The sequence below is a fragment of the Thunnus thynnus genome, chromosome 2 (assembly GCF_963924715.1).
Source record: "Thunnus thynnus chromosome 2, fThuThy2.1, whole genome shotgun sequence".
Classification (NCBI taxonomy): Eukaryota; Metazoa; Chordata; class Actinopteri; order Scombriformes; family Scombridae; genus Thunnus; species Thunnus thynnus.
This window is the reverse complement of record NC_089518.1, coordinates 38721004-38738217: the sequence shown is the minus strand read 5'-3', so window position 1 is coordinate 38738217 and position 17214 is coordinate 38721004. Positions and strand designations below refer to the sequence as shown.

Below are 17214 nucleotides of genomic sequence, written 5' to 3'. Positions count from 1 at the left end.
ACTTTGGTTGAAACTTCTGAGAAAAACTTTGAGGAACACCAGCCTTTGTGTTTTTGTCTCCACTCCCTTTGGTACTAAAGGTCAGTTGTGAAATGACATAATTATGAAATACATTTTTAACATGATTAATGGCTGTTCAAACTGTGATAAAGCTTGAGACCTAACACACCAGTTAATAATTGATATAACACAAATAATAACAGTCAAAATCCTGCTTTAGCCCTAATATATGCAACCCAACAAATAATTCCACACACAATCTTCAGAAATATTCAGTCTCTGATGTGGGTGGTATAGAGCTTGGGATTGTCTGACATTTTGCAATAAACCAAATCTACAAAACCCTGGAGGTGTTACGAGAACTAAATCAGTCCCTTAAATGTAATTCACTCAGTATATTTATTTTCAATGTATTGTTGTTTCAAATGATTTTATTGTGAAGCATAATTTTCAAAGATAAACACACATAGTATTGCCATCCTTCTTTTCATATAAGCAAACAATGTCAAAGGACAGAAAAAAAACCTAATCATACATATTATATACATATCAAAGAAAAACAAAGATCTCTAATCCATAACCAGCCTCACACTCTCCCCTTATCTGCCTCCTCCCCACCCCCGCCCCAGACTGCAGTTAAGATTCACATCCTTCTGCAAGATGAGAGACTAAAGGTTGCCAAATTTCCTCATGATCTTTTATCTTATGTTTAATGATTAATCGTATTCTCTCGAGATGAAGTGTGTCAATTAGTTCTGTGAGCCAGGTAGCTTTGTTGTGCCAGTTTTAGTTTCCTTACATCTTTAGATATCTCAAGAATGATTAAAATTGGATCTGGATGTATCTGAACTTTAAATATCTTTGACAAAAAAAGTGAAGATATTAATCTAGAATCTTGTATTTCAGGGAGAGCATAGCTATGCATTTTCAGTGTATTGCATTGGGTGAATAATAATAGTAATAAAACTGTTCCTTTTGATGCTGTTTGTAAAACAAGACTTGGTCAAAACCTAGAATATGTCTGGTCATGTATGGTCAATGTGTGAAATTATGGCCAGTGTGTTACAGGAATAGTCAGTGTTAGTGTCTATAATGTGAATTCCTGGATATTAGATGTACATCTGTAATTTTCTGTAGTTGTCCCAGTAACATTTGCTGAAGTAGCATCACGTGACATGGTTAAGCTATGTTTGAGTAAAAAAAAGGTTATAAATACATTTGCAAGGACAAAACTTTCCACTCATATCTTGGGATGTTTGATTTGAAAGAGAACTGATTTTATTTAATTACAACTATTCTAATTATTAACTCCCCCTGCTCTTTCATCTGTTTCACTCTGCAGATGTCTCTTGTTTTTCACTCTGTGTTGAGTGATTATTTGGGTGCTTTAACTGTGCTTTAACTCCCTCCTGCCTCTATGTGCCTTTTTTCTGTCTCTTTCCCAGTTAAGGAGACTGCAGTGAGAAAGTTTTGACAGCATTTAAGGAGGTTTATCTCCGCCCAGTTACTGCAGTTACTGTCAAACCTGCAGAGCAGCCACCCCACACTAAACTGATATAACAGCTACATGAGTCTCATGTTTTAGTTGCAAGAATCATATTTTAATGCAGTTGTTCTTTGTTTGTGATGTGAAAACATCAGAGAAATAAAATGTTTGTGTCCTGGTATTAGTTCAGTTATAAAATACAAACACACTGCAGAGCGTCTCTCCTGCTGGCTGCTGACAGCGCTGTCAGCCGGAGAGTCGATCACATTAGAGGAGGAGACGCAGAGATGCTGCTACATGTCTGTTTAAAGGGGAGTTTAACTGACTTCACTACATTTAACACCAAAGCTGAAAGCGTCAGAGCTCAGAGCAGAAACACAGTCACTCTGCATCACTACTGTCCTCCACTTCCATCATCTTGCGCTGATTCATTTTGAAAGAGTAACGGCCAATGAGGAAACTCCAACAGGACCAATGGTGTAACTTCATCACTCAGGCACTCACGGACAATCACAGTTATAGGGCTGGCCCTGCTGTTGCGGTCCAGCCAAAAATAATGTCATAAAATTTACTACTCAGTCTGACATCCTGAGGTTAAGGCAAAACATGATTCGCACAGTGGATTCGCACATACTGGTGTGTCAGTACAAACACATGAGGCAGAATTTGGATTTGAAACTTTAGTGAAGACACCCTTTAAGTAACTTTACAGGTCCAGAGTCACAGCAAGGTCTTACAAGCAATGAAACATCTCCACTTATTCCCTTAAACACACATAGTCAACTTTCCTTGAATTGGTTCTGGTGTTTTCAGATGTCTGTGGTTGTGTGTTTTCTGTTTTCAATAGAGAATTAAAGGATCATCAGACAGATGATTGACAGGGACATGACTCACATTTGATGCCAATCCATTCTATACATCATGATGTCGCTGGGTCAGGGATTCATCCTCTGAGGAACATAAAAATTTCACTGTAATCGAGCCAATAGTTGTTGAGCTGTTTGGACCAAAGTTGAAGGGCAACAGAACATTTCCATCCATAGAGCCATGACACTAGCATGGCTGATAATACCAGAAAGCTACAGTGCTGCAGCGAAACTGCCCAGATAAGATGTTGTAGATATGAAACATCATTTACCAGATGTAGGCAGCAACATGGCTGCTACAAAGTCCCGCAAGAGGCACTTAAGGTCAGTATTACATAATTACATCAAATCTAATGTGATTTGATGTGACTAGCTAACCATGCCTATCATAAAACCAAACGTGATCTCAGTTGGGTGAAAGGTTTTGTATATTTCCAAAGAAATCTAACAATGAGGACAAGGGAGGTTTGGATGGAGTCTAACAGTCTGACACAGCTCCATAACTCTCTACAGCCAAAACAAAAAGAAAGTGACAGATTCCAGATGAAGGAAAATAATGACAGTGTGTTAAAATATTTATATTCAAGGTTTTCATGCTTTGTTTTTTGTCATTAAAACATTCTCCAGTTAACTTTAACCTTAAACTCAGATATAGTGTGATGGTTTCTTCTACATTTATGTGTGAGTGTTTAGAAACCAAATCAAGAAAATGGCAACTGCTGCTTGATTTTATTAGAAATTGTTTTTATAGACTGTGAATTTAAACTAGAAAATATGTGATGGCAGTAATCAGAACTGTTGCAGAGTGGGATCATGGTAGTTTATGTAAATGTGATCAGGTACTCTGGGTATGCCTGAATGTCATTGAAGATGACGAACATGCTTGGCGTAGCAGGGTTATCGGTGACGCTGTCATACAGGTCTGAAGCATTTCCAGAACCTCTGGAGGGTGGGGTGATCATTCCAGATCTACCCTGGACAAAGTCTCCAACCAGAGCCCTGGCCAGATACATGCGCTTCTGCCCCCTGGCATCAGGCTTGGCGTAACCCCGTGCTGAGTAGGCAGGGTCCACCGCAAAGTATGAGCCATTGCCATACATCGCTCCTACAGAACAAAATAGGCTCCATCATTAACTAAATACATACATGAATGATTCCCAGTCAAAGAAGTTCAGTAAGAAGACTGCCACTGCTGCACCATGTTTCTGTCCACTATGAGACTTGAATACACTGTTTAAAAAATACTTTTGTAGATATTAACTCTGTTCTTCTATTGGCCAGAAGTTCAGTGACAGCTCCAGACAGCAAATAAAATCAGAACAACAAACAAAACAAAACAGAAAACTAAGGTTAATTTTAGGAGGACATGAAAGTAGAGCTGCAATAATTAGTCGATCAATCAATTCAAAAAGCCAAACATTCTCTGGTTTCAGCTTTGGGAACCACTGCTCTAAAGAAGTGATTTGGAAATGTAAAATACTGTTCTATGGTAAACAAAGTTTTTGTCAACTAACATCCAAACAAAACAAGTAGCTGACAAAGTTTAGTGTAGTTTTATATGATGGACATTTTTAAACATACATTTGACATACAGTATACCAAGTGTGTGTTTAAGCTTCAAGTCAAACTCAATATTAGATTTTTTTTAATGCTTCACTTCAGTAGACTTTGAATTTTGTGAAACAGTATAGTAAGTGTGATTTTGTTACCATGCAGTATTTCATCTCAAACTGTTCGATGTAAATATTCCACTGTTTTATGAGTGTGTGCAGCTTTAGTTACCATGTGCTCCTGCGTAACTGCGGTTGAAGCCTTGTTTGTTGATGAGATCGATGGAGTCGGAGCCGGTGCCGTGGAAAAGCATCTTCTCGTTGTTTTTGTGTTTGTTCTTCGCCTCCAGTTGTTTCTTCTTCAGCTGGTAGCTCTGCCACAGTGTCTCGTTTTGTACCCGTTCAATCTGCCAACACAATGAAGACATGACAGGAAATTCAATTTCTGGCATTTTTGCCTTTATTGGATAGTGAGGGGAAAGAGATGGCTATGCAACATGCATGTACATACATGCATGTATGGTCACTGGCTGGAAGTTGCAGTTATATGGCATGCACAGTAACCATTCAGCTACCAGAATACTCCACGTAAATCATTTTCAAGGCACAACGACATCATTCTTACCACTGCAGTGGCATGAATGTGTTTTATTTTTTTGCAGTATATCTAACATATTGTTAGCCCTATCATTTGAGATATCAGGGCTCAAAACTTACTAAAATAAAAAGAACTCTTAACCTTATTGATTGGCTCTTTGCATGTCACTTGTAGCATGCTCCATTATCAATGGATATAATGGGCTGTTTATGAGCCAGGGAGGGAGTACTCTTGGGGTGTGTTCATGCAACGGAACTCTGCATATTCATTATGTGCTTTAATGGCGGTTTGCATTTAATACATTTAAGTTAAACTATCGAACATTCTATCAAACAATTTTCGTATTGCTATTGATGAAATGTCGATTGCAAGTGCATATCGCTATTGTTTTACTGCCCAGGCCTAATCTCTCCTGTTATTATTCAAAATCTATACTGAACAAAATGTAAATACTGTATATTCATGATTTTGAGGTCACTGAGTTATACCAGTGATTCTGAGTTATATATTAACACTAATGATTTGATCTTTTAAGAGAATCTATACATTTTGATTGCCTCCTAATGATCACCTAATGATGCTGAGGGAGTACAGATACCATAATTATCAGTTATCAATACATAGTTAAGATTATTGGAGAGTGAACATACGCTGATGATGTTTGCAGAAAGGCCGGTCTTTTGAAATTCCTTCTCCACATCGCCATATTCTTTAGATCCCACAGTCAGAGGAAACAGCTTCATGAGGTCGCCTTTCATGTCGTCCCAATGTGAAGGCAGAGCAGCATCATCTGCTAAAATAACAATAAGAGTGTTTGTTTAAAGGTAAATTAGTTTTGTGTAAGCTGGATATTATTTTCATAGTTTTGGGCATCATTCAAAACTGTTTTTAGACTAGGGTCACTTTTTACTTTAACTGTTGTTCAAATAAAAAATCAAATATTCAATCTGTAATGAACTGGCCAAATGATAAATTCCCAGTGTACAAGTGTAACAGGCTGTGCCTTATACTCCTGCAGGGAGCCTTCATAAAAAGCAAAGACTCTCTAAAGCTCCTCTTTGACCAAAAAGTTCCAGGAAATTTGGAACTAAAAGTCTCTGTTGTACAATCCTGTTTGTGTTTCCACCACATCTGAAGAACCATGTAGATTAGGCAAATTAGACCCATGGTGATTAAAAAACGGCTGCATTTGAAACATAATATGAACACATGACGTAACAACACAGAGTCTGTTGTTCTTTGTATTTACTGACTGATGTTTTCTCTCACCCTTTTTCAGAACGAGTCAGGAAGTCAACAGCAAAGCCTAACTTTACTTTTAATGTTAACAAAAACAAAACGAAATTTCCTCCCCTTGTCCTAATATCAGTACCATAATACTTCATGGTTTTATGAATGGAGAATAAAAACCTCCCCTCAGAGCAGGAACTTTTTTAGCACCAGGAACCATCCTACAGTAACTAAATTTAGTTCCTAGTTCCTCAAAGGCCCGCGGTCTAAATATTCTGTACCAGTCAAAAGTGTGGACACACCTTCCCATTCACTTGAATGAGAAAGTGTGTCCAAACTTTGACCGGTATCGTATGTACCTCCATAGAAGATCTGCTACCAATAATAATCCCTGACAATATGGCCCATGAAATGGACCAAATCTCTAAAACTAGAGAATATATTTTTTTTTTTACATTTAACACTTGAAATGATGAAGGCACTTGCAAATGACAGGGTAACAGAAAATGTAAACCATACTTTGGTGTTTCATTTCACTTCTTCAAGATTCATTAAACTCTTCTTCTAACTTGTGATAACTTTTGTTTTTTTCTACAAAATGAACCTCTGTGCATGAGAACATGTTTGTGTTTAAACAGGTTAAATAAGGACTATGTAAAGACTCACCTTTCAGGTCTTTTCTAAGTAGCTCCAACTGTTCACGTCCATTCGTTGAAACAGCTCTTTTAAACATTATATCAGCTGTGTAAATTTGGTTGTTAATCTTGATTTTAACATTTTTTTGTTTTTTCTCCAGAGCCTTCTCGAGGTTGAGGTTGGTGTAAATGTCGAATGGCACCATCTTCCCATTGCGATGCTGAAACTGCCATTCTACCAGTCCACTCACTAGCAAGGCCTTGTGTCTCTCGTTCTCCGTCCTCTCCACCTTCCGGATGATGTCTCTGATGTTCAGCAAAAAAACAACAACATTTAAACAAATACTAGCATTTGGTGCTCTGGATTGAAGCTTTACTTTATGTTTTTGGTCCTTTGTGTGTCATTAATTCATTTGGTTGGTGACTGACCTCACTGAAGACTCAGCGATCATGACGTCCCTGGTCAGGCCCTCCAGGTGGATGGTGGGCTCCTGGTCCTCCAGGCTCCTGTCCAGTCGGATGCTGACTGTCAGATTCCTCTGTAGGGCCTTCAGCTCCTCCATGTCAGCCTGCGACAGCTGACTGATGTACGGGTCGATGATGGTTCGCTTCGCCTGCTCGGCCAAAATCAGCTCCTCAATTCTTTTCTTAACCTGACTCACAGCCTGCAGTGTTGGGGAAATGGTTGAAGTGTCCGATTCAAACAGTCATCAATACATCCTGATAATCTCAATGAAGGCAGTACAATGAAAGCACAACAGATGTACTATATGGAAGTGCATTGCATTCACCAATGACAAAAATGTCAATGTAATTTTCAGATAAAAGGTCATAATTATGCAGTTTTATCTCATAATTTTAAGATCTTTTCTCGTAATTATGAGATAGTAAGTCATAATTATGAGATACAGAAGTCATAATTATGAGATACAGAAGTCATAATTATGAGATAAGGCCTCTGATTTTTTTTCTCATTGGTGAATGCAATGTATGGTCTCCTTTGTTTAATCCATACAGAAACAGAAATGTAAAAAGTATTATTTGTGGTTTTATAGACAGTTGCTGAAACTATTTCTTTACAAACAACAGTGTATCCATCCGCCCAGTACTTCTCTGCAGCATCTGCTTGTCAGGTATAGTCAGTGAAGACAGGGTTGGTTTTGATCTTTGCACCAGTAAGATGATACCAAGCCTGACAACCTTACTGTGACAACAAGACTTGCTGCACCAAATGTTCAAACAAGAAATAGTTCAAGCACATAACTAGTTTTTACATTTCTGTTTGAACTTAGATTAAACAAGGTGTTAATTGCTGAGCTTTAGTCCTTTCAAAGCAAAGAGCTAAGAAATAAATTGAATAAATGTATGTTAACCTTGGCGTTATCAGCACACAGCTGAAACACTGTGGGCTCAAACTCCTCCTTCTCCAGAACCAAGCGATCAGTGCCGAGTCGTTCCTCCGAAGATCCCGTAAAAAACGCAGTGACAGTTTCTGAAACAACATAAAACAATGTAGTTTGTTGTCTTACATTTACCTCATACCTCAGCATTGGAAAAATGATGAAACTGAATGAATTAATGATATTATAAAGGGCCAACAATAACAGATTCACCAGCAAATGTTTGTAAGATACAATCTCTCAAAGAGTGTTTCTGCTTTATCAAGACATTTAAAGGATAGGTCTGGTTATATTCTGTTTTGTTCTTTTAATCAACAAATCCAATGAAAAGACAAACACCAACAATTAATTAGATACATGGACAATATTTGCTTGTAGGATCAAAGCCTGTTATATCTTATTCCTTGGTGCCGTACATCTCCACTGTGTCCAAAAAACTATTAAAAATACATTAATGAGCCACAGATGAACAAGATAGTACATTCCCCAACAAATCACCTGATCAACATCACACCATTTCCTCCTGTTTGTTAACTGAAAACTACAGTCGCCAGCTGAATTATTGAGCATTTTTTTAGAAATTAAAAAACATAAAATGAAATTATATGTATTTTTGTGGGCCATTTTTAAAGATTTACGTGTTCAGTAGGAACAAATGGGCTTTGTGGCTGAGAGCCACAGACAGAGTGAGGAAGGAGGAAAGTAGTGAGAGACAAACTAACACATTGTTGGTTTGGGTTTTCACATGAGAGAAAGAAACCCCACAATGTCCTTGAATGTCTAAGAAATCACAAAATAATTCTTCAAAACATTTTATTAATCTTGATCAAAAGGAACAGGTAAAAAGGAAAGAAGTGCAGACATATAGTGAGTGAGAACCTGTATCTGTGCATGATGCATTATTAAAAAAAACATTTAAATACCTTTAATCTTGGTCAAGACACTCTTCTCCTCCACATCCTCTCCCTGTCTCTTCTTCATGCTCTTGTGGAACTCCATCACCATGGCCGTCTGGAAGATCAAGATCTTCACGCTCTGAACAAACTTTGCATGCTTCTTCCTCACAAACTCCACCACTGCGCCAACCATGGCGTCTGCCACTGCCGACGGGTTGGCCCCTCCCTGACCTAACAAATAGACAAGGACCAGAAATGATGAAGATATTGATGAAGTTGAAGATGTGGGGTTGGACAAGGAGATTGGTATGAAGAGTATATAGTATAGAGTATAGTATAGGTGGTGGTGTCTCTAAAGTTCTGTTGGTGTCCTCTACAGGGTGTCGTGCCCATTATATACCTACATGTACATTATATAAACTATAACTACAATATGAACTGACAACATCCTGATGATTTAATTCTTCTTCTACTAACAGTGGAGCTAGGAAGGGTGGTGCTAGAGCTAAACTAGTGCTAAAAACTATTAGTCAAATAATCAATCAATACAAAACTAATTGTTTTGTTTTCAATAGTCATTTATTAAACAAAAGTTCAGGGCTGCAACCAATGGTTTTTTTGAATTACTAATTGATCTGTCATTTATTTACTTTATTAACTGATTAGTTCTTTGGTCTGTAAAATGTCAGAAAACTGTGAAAAATGTCCATCACTGTTACCCAAAGCTCAGGATGCAACCTAAAACCTGAAAATTGTTTCATCCCAACCAACAGTCCACAAACCAAAGTTTACAGTCATAGAGGACTGAAGAAACCAGAAAATATTCACATTTAAGAAGCTGAAACCATGAGAATTTAGCATTTTTTCTTTTTTTTCTTTTTTTCCAAATAATGGCTCAAAATGATCAATTTTCCGTCAATTGACTAATCGATTAATCAACTAATCCTTGCAGCTCTTGTGGCAAACATTTGCTGGTTGAAGCCTCTGAAATGTGTCACAAAAGTATTTGCTTCTTTTCTCTTTTATATCATTGTAAACTGAATATCTTTGGGTTTTGTGCACTTAGTCGGAAAACAAGACATTTGAGATCGTAACAGATATTTTAAAAAAAAATTTCCAAACATTTTCTGGAATAAATATTTCGTAAAAATATTGTTGTCAATATTTATTTGATTAATGTGCTCAGAAACTTTAAAGGGAAATCTATATAAGTGGAAATTATGTCCAGTTTTTGGGTCAACAAAATTACCAAATCATTAAGAATCCTCTGGGGATCATGAATATCCACAGTAAAACTTGTCCAGTAGACTTTTTCAGAGAAAATATATGTACAGATATGAAGGCTTATTCATAAAGCATTATGATAATTTACTTTGTAGTTCAATTAATACAAATATTAATACATATCTGAAAAGGTCACATTTAGCTAATGTGTTCCACTTCTGTCTTTTGAAGCTAGTGTTAATGGCTGATGAATTTTAATGGTTGGTGGTTGTGACACAAACTTTGTGCAGGTTTCTCAGAGTTTTTCAGATTTTTCTGACAGAATCTACTTCACAATCTACTGTACCTGCACATCAGATCATATTTGTCTTCTGTCTATTCTAATACAGAGAAATTTGTGAATAACACTCAAGAAATCTGAGTGAGACTCCAATAATTTCAAACAACATGGCTGTGTAGGGAACCAGTGAAATGATAGAAAGGATAAAATAAATAGGTCTCAGCCTCTTCAGAGAAGAGTTTTCTTTAAAAACACACAGTAAAAGTGAAACAAAGCTTCAATGTCAGATTCAAATAATAAGTCATGTATTTGTAGAATGTGTTTGAACAGACCTGTTCCCAGAGCAGGAAAGGAGACGGAGCTGAACTTGTTGTCCTCGCAGACCTTCAGCACTGAGTAAACCACTTCCTTGATGTTTGCAGGATCCTTCTGGCCGACGATGTGAATGATGTTTTTGCTGGGCAACAACCCGGCTGACGTCACAATCATCGGACGAGGCTGATAACCCGGAGAATTCACTACAGAGAGGAAACAAACAGTCGAAGGTCTAGTCTAGGTAAGACTCTCTTAAATTCAATGTTCTAGTTTTTATAGAACCATAGAGCCTTGCCTTCTCCTTAAAGTTCTTAAAGAACCTTGTAAGAAACTTTTCTTATACCAACATGTGACTTTATCTTATGTCACAAAACTTTCTTGTGCTACAAGACATTATACTAACACTTTATTTTATGTGTAACGGATCATTTTTAGGACATTTTACAGAAAAGGTTGTGCAATTTGGTACAAATTATAAGCAAAATGGGAGGAAAAGTTAAGTTGTAGTTTCATATGTAGTTTTTTCTATATTTTTGTAACATTTTCCTAAAAGTAGCTGTTGTGTAACTGGTCATTTCTTTGAAAGGGTTATGTAATCTTGTAGCATATGGGAGAGTTTTTAAGAAAGAATCTAATATGCCAACACTAACACAAACTTAGTATGTTCTGTGAGTTAAAGAATTGTTAAGAGTCTTATTTTATTAAGAATTTTTGCAAATTAACAACGAGGAACCCAAATAAAATGAGTGGCCAGCTAAACCAACTTACTTCTTTCTAATCTTTCTAATCATTTGTACCAAATTGCACCACCCTTTCTGTAAACGTCCCAGAAATTAACTGTTAAATTCCTGCAAACTACATCAAAAAGTTCTAGGAAAGTTTCTTGTAAAAACAGAATAATTTCAAATGTGGTTATAATGAGAAAATATGTTATAATAAAATGGAAAATATCGTTAAAGTTATTGATATAACGAGAAACTGAGCAAAAAAATATTAACTGTAATGGTGGCAGCAATATGCTGCAGTAACTGGGACACTCCCAGTTTAGACTGGGCTGAATTGTGTGAATGCGAAACAGAGTGAAGCTGAAAAACTAGCAAACAGTGTGTGAATAAACAGATAAACTTCCAGGTACGTACCAATCTGTGAGCACTCCAGCTCAACTTGTAATCCAGCGCTGTCTAAGATCGCCTTGGACACTCCTAAACAAAATAAAAAGAGAGAAACAGATTCATGAAATGATGCTGCTGTAAGTCAGGAGGGAAATTTCAAATGAAAATTACTCGTCACTGAGTTAAATATGAAGAAAAGAATAAAGACACACAAAGTTATTATTGTATTATTATTATCATTATTGAAATACTAATGAAAGATGCTGTTGAGTTTTATTGACACTGAAATGTAAGGTAGTTCTCAGGACAGGTGAATGTGAAAAGCTCAAGGTAGCGTGAATGTGGACATGATGTGGAGTTTGATGGATCTCTACTGTACAGTACGTTTTCACAGTCAATGGTGTAGATGTGTAGCAGAACACAGAACATTAATTACCGTCAGATCCCGACTGATCTGATGTTAATAAAGTTACCGCTGCTGTGCTGCATGCATCCTCTCTAAGACACTTATCGTTTCAGCTGCTGTGTGATGCTGCAGGTAAAGTCAAATGAAAGAATCTGACACACAGCAGCTGTGGACACCAAACAGAACATCAGTACCAATGTTTCTGCAATATCCCGGATACATGGCAATGGCCCCTTGTTCCTGCTAATTCTGGCGACAGTGATTGGAATGAAATTAAAGGAACTTCCTAGACCATCATGGGGTAAACGAGGCTATTGGTGAGTCGAGTGTCTGTGGTTGGTTCACATGTCAGTAATAACAGTGAGATGGAGAGGACTGAACGCAGCAGATGATTTTAGACAGCAGAAATTACAACCGAAAAGTTTAAAAAATTGAATTTGGTGAGTTTTACTGATATGGATGACGCCGAGTTACGATGACGCAAGTACCTAAACTGATGAGCTGGTAAATTTTCACAGGAGCTGTAGTTGTTTCTGTGCTCACAAACTACTCGTTTAACTCTGGTCAGATGACGAAGTTGACAACTCCCAGTGGTGGAAGAAGTATTCAGATCCTTTAAGTAAAAGTAACAATACAGCAATGTGAAAATACTCCATTACAAGTAAAAGTCCTGCATGAAAAATCCTACTAGAGTAGAAGTACATAAGTATTATGAGCTTGATGTAGTTAAAGTATTGCAGTAAAAGTACATAAGTATTATGAGCTTGATGTAGTTAAAGTATTGCAGTAAAAGTACATAAGTATTATGAGCTTGATGTAGTTAAAGTATTGCAGTAAAAGTACATAAGTATTATGAGCTTGATGTAGTTAAAGTATTGCAGTAAAAGTACATAAGTATTATGAGCTTGATGTAGTTAAAGTATTGCAGTAAAAGTAGTGGTTTGGTCCCTCTGACTGATATATTATTATATATGACATCATTATATTATTAATAGTGAAGCATCAGTGTTAGAGCAGCATGTTACTGTTGTAGCTGCTGGAGGTGGAGCTAGTTTACACTACTTTATATACAGTTAGCTAGTTTAGTCCAGTGGTTCCCAACCTAGGGGTCGGGCCCCTCCAAAGGGTCAGCAGATAAATCTGAGGGGTGGTGAGATGATTAATGGGAGAGGAAAGAAGAAAAAACAAAGTTCAGTTTTTGGACTTTTTCTCTAATCTTTGATTTTTGCTGAAATATTGGATCATTTGAACATTTATTGAAATGAAAGCATGTGAGAAGTTTAGAGGGAAAAATCACTATTTGGTGGAGCTGTTAACAACTCATAGACATGTGAAATGTGACCCCGACTACACACTGCTTTTTGTAAGACGTCAAAAGCCAAAAAGGTTGGAAACCACTGGTTTCATCTTTAACAATGTGTTGTATTTTAAAAGCTTGTTATATTATCCATTGTGTCAAATCTTCATCTGAAAAGTAACTAAAGCTGTCAAATAAATGTAGTGGAGTAGAAAGTACAATATTTCCCTCTGAAATGTAGAAAGTAGCATCACAAGTACTTGCGTAAATGTATTTAGTAACTTTCCAGCACTGTCAACTTCTAAAAGCAGCTGCTGTAGTGGCGCTAGTTTGTCTTAGAATATGAAAAGTAAACACGCTTTATTCTTTCATAAAGACAGATGACAGAACGACAGATTGTGTTGAGTTACAGAAGCTGGTGGAACGGAGGCTTGACAGGAAGTGATGTCATGACTTTGGCTCTATTCACTCTGAGACAAACACAGGAAGGAGATGACGGGGAAACCCTGCGCTGCAGTGCTGCCAGGAGGAACAGTCACCTGATTTGAGAGTAAAGTCCTTATTGGAGGAGTTGATGATGACATCACTGGCCTCCTTGGTGATGTCTCCGGACGAAACCTCGAGAGTGAGCTGACCCATCTGCATCCGGTACACACCGAGGGAGGGTGATGATACCTGACCGAAGGATGCTGACACACACACACAGCTCATGTTAATGTTCAAAACTAACCAAAACTGAACTTATGTGTTATTTCAGTTGTTTTGTTCATATAATTCCACATAAAGATAAAGGTTTAAATAACGGTGTTGGAGCCTTTTTACCTGAGGACTGTTGTGATTGGCTCTGTGCTTGCTGAACTGGTGACTCGTTAAAATCCTGTGCTTCATGTTGGAAGTTCCTCGAACCAGTCTCACCTCTGAACTCTCTGGTGAAACACTGACAAACAATATATTGCCAAAATATGTTAATACAGTTGATTTTTCCATCAACACAGATGATGTGTGCAAAAAAAACCCTTTTCCTGTTCAAAACTTAGAAAACTTTGGTTGAAGATGTGTGTTGTGCTAGTAGCAGCTCATGTAGCCTGAGATGAGGAGCTACAGAGGTCTGGTAACCTCACTGCTTTCTAACTCTAACCCAACTGATGCTGACTCAGGAGACATCACTTCCACAGCTCTATATAGCACATAATTGGAACCTGAAAAACATGTTGCCCAGCTCTGTATTCACTTATGACATGGGCTACCGTGGGAACTCGTCAAAGGGCTTTTCTGTTCCTCAGCACTTCTGTATGGCTCTCAATATAAAAGGCCTTCACTTATCAAATGGTTGGAGTCATGTAATTACCAAAGGTTGTAGCTTAATGCTTCGTTAGGTGAAAACTAGTCTAGTATACATATGTTTGGATCTAACTCTCACACTTCACGTCTTCTATTTGATACAAAAAAATTACATCATGTATTAAGTATCTCATTTAATCCAGTTTGTTTGTGCCTTCAAGTTTTTTTCTGCATTTAAGCTGTGACTGAAATCTCATAGCTGAAATGTCCAAATGCCTATGCAGTGATAATGTTACACTAGAAAAGTGGCATGCAGAGACTTTTATCGGGGAAGGGGCAAAAAAATGAATAAAGGGCACACAGCACGCACCAGGGCTGTCTCTAGACATTTCAAACATCCAGAGCGCAGCTCCAAAGTATATATGAGATGTACATACGCAGTGTGCATGCCAATTTATTTTTTTAAGATTAATTAATTAAGTAATTAATAAATTAATATCAAACATCAGTGGAGCAAAAAGTCAGATTTGACCTGCAATTTTTTTTAGAGACCTTCCAAATCAAATCAAAAATGTCAAACTGTCCCTTCAAAGGATAAGTTTACATTTTTTGCAATTATTTCACTGGTTTATACTGGTCAACATCTCTTCCTAATGCGCTTCCCATGTAAGTAATGAGAGACAAAATCCACAGTCCTCAATCTTTGTAGAAATGCAGTTAATGTAAGGCTTCAGCAGTCTGTGATAGTTAAATCAAGTGTTACAGTCTTTTTAGTACAAAACTACCTCTGTGTTTCCTTGTTTAGCTGCATTGGAGGAAAAGTAACACTATTTTGCACTAAAGACGACTGTGATTTTGTATGCACAGTATGTACTGTATGTGTGTTATTTTAAAATTTCAGTACAAGACAAACTGTGCTTTGATTCTCTTGCTGGATGAGTAATACTTCATCTATGTTTATCTCGTTATCTTCAACAAACCAGAGACTCACATCCACAGTGTGGTTGTCGCTGGGATGGACGACGATGGCCACCTCTCTCAGGTGGCGAGGAGTTCTTCTGCGGCTGTAGCTGTGGATCTCCTTCAGCAGGACTCTGGACACCAGGTCTCTGGGGAAGCTCAGGTTGCCCGTTCCGATCGCGGGGAAGGAGAGTGACCCCATGTGATGCTTCTCAGCCTCCTCCAGACAATATCTGATGATGGACATTAACTCCTGAGACATGAAGAAGACACAGAGAGAACAAGTAAGACTGACGTGAATAAGCTGCTGTCAGTGGTGGAAAGATGGCAATATTTTCAGTAAGTGGTATAACCTCATATGTGGAGATGGCAGGAGCCTATAAGGTTCAATAAATAGATCTTTAACTGGAAGGTTGTTGGTTAAAATTCCTACCTGTCACAGTTCATTTATTGAAGTACTGTACTATAAGTACACACTTGAGGTAGTCCTATTATACTCTGGTATTTCCATTTTATGCTACTTGATACTTCTATTCAACTACAATTCAGAGGGAAATATTCTTTTTACTCCACATTTACAGTATTTCTTAACTGTAGTTATTTGTTTTTTTTTACAAATTAATATTGTACATATCGAAAATCGAATGGGTTTATAAAATATGATGCAGTCTTCTAGAATAAACTACCCAACAGTATATGATATACAACAGTATATAAGCTCCATTTTGACCAGCCACAGTACAACAGTAAAATGCTACATACACTTTAATGCATCAGTAATAATAATACAATAGTATAACAATTGCTGGAGCTGTTTTTCTGAATTATCAGTTCATCTTTCTAATAATAATAATTTTTTTACCTTAGTGACAGTTTCAATGCAGGACTTTACTTCTAATGGAGTATTTTTAAATTGCAGCATTGATACTTTTACTTAATTCAAGGATCGGAATACGTCCTCCAACAATGCTTTTAAGGATGCTGGGCTAACAATTTTTCAAGTGTGTCTTAAACCAACAGTCAGGAGCCTAAATGAACATTGAAACATGTTTTTCTTGCTGTAATCATTCCTCCTGTTCATACTGACCATTAGAAGATCCCTTCATAATGACCTTACAATGGAAGTGATGGAGGACAAAATCCACAGTCCTCCTTCTGTGCAAAAATGTATTTAAAAATTTATCTGAAGCTATGAAGCTTCAGCGTCTATATGAGTCAAATCAAGTAGAGATGAACCCGTCCTTCAAAGTATTGCTTGTCGTTAAATCTCTCAATGTAACGCTAGTTACTAAGGCCGCCACTAGATGTCACTCAAGAGCTATTTGCCACCAACAGAGTGGGGAAAAGGAGCTGTTATCTCAGCCTCCTGCAGTAAAAGTCACATTCATTTTTCCCCACAGACAATGTTGTAGTGACTGACAGTTGGAGTCTCTGATGAACATTAAACTCTTCTGGTTGAATCATCAGTACAAAAGACGAACAACCAAAAAATATCTTCTTTGATAAAAAGTCAAAGGTTAAAGCCTGTGGACATAAAAACTGAAGCAGAGAAGTCAAACTATGACTCCCAAGGTGCATTTCAGTAACAAACATCCAACTAAAGAACTTCAAATTCTGTAGGATTTGTTACCAGAACAGTAACGAAGTTGAAAAAATACAAACTGAAGGTCAGTACATA

The 17214-nt window shown here is 37.4% G+C and overlaps 1 protein-coding gene across 4 annotated transcripts in view; it reads right to left on the bottom strand.

Annotated features, from left to right (window-relative positions):
* Positions 1-3062: 3062 nt before the first annotated feature.
* The window catches only part of LOC137170292 (protein mono-ADP-ribosyltransferase PARP14-like), a 28301-nt gene continuing 14149 nt past the window's right edge, over positions 3063-17214 (bottom strand). For 3 of the 4 annotated variants that reach the window (XM_067573562.1, XM_067573544.1, XM_067573539.1), the window contains exons 12-23: positions 15568-15789; positions 14118-14232; positions 13835-13984; positions 11620-11682; positions 10498-10683; positions 8689-8892; positions 7739-7857; positions 6795-7030; positions 6397-6671; positions 5151-5293; positions 4135-4309; positions 3063-3457 (exon numbers count right to left, since the gene is read on the bottom strand). In XM_067573562.1, coding sequence (XP_067429663.1) covers positions 3174-3457; positions 4135-4309; positions 5151-5293; positions 6397-6671; positions 6795-7030; positions 7739-7857; positions 8689-8892; positions 10498-10683; positions 11620-11682; positions 13835-13984; positions 14118-14232; positions 15568-15789 — 2172 coding nt within the window. In that variant the 3' untranslated portion in view covers positions 3063-3173. The remainder of the gene's footprint in view (positions 3458-4134; positions 4310-5150; positions 5294-6396; positions 6672-6794; positions 7031-7738; positions 7858-8688; positions 8893-10497; positions 10684-11619; positions 11683-13834; positions 13985-14117; positions 14233-15567; positions 15790-17214) is intronic. The other variant, XM_067573553.1, reaches the window with a different exon arrangement.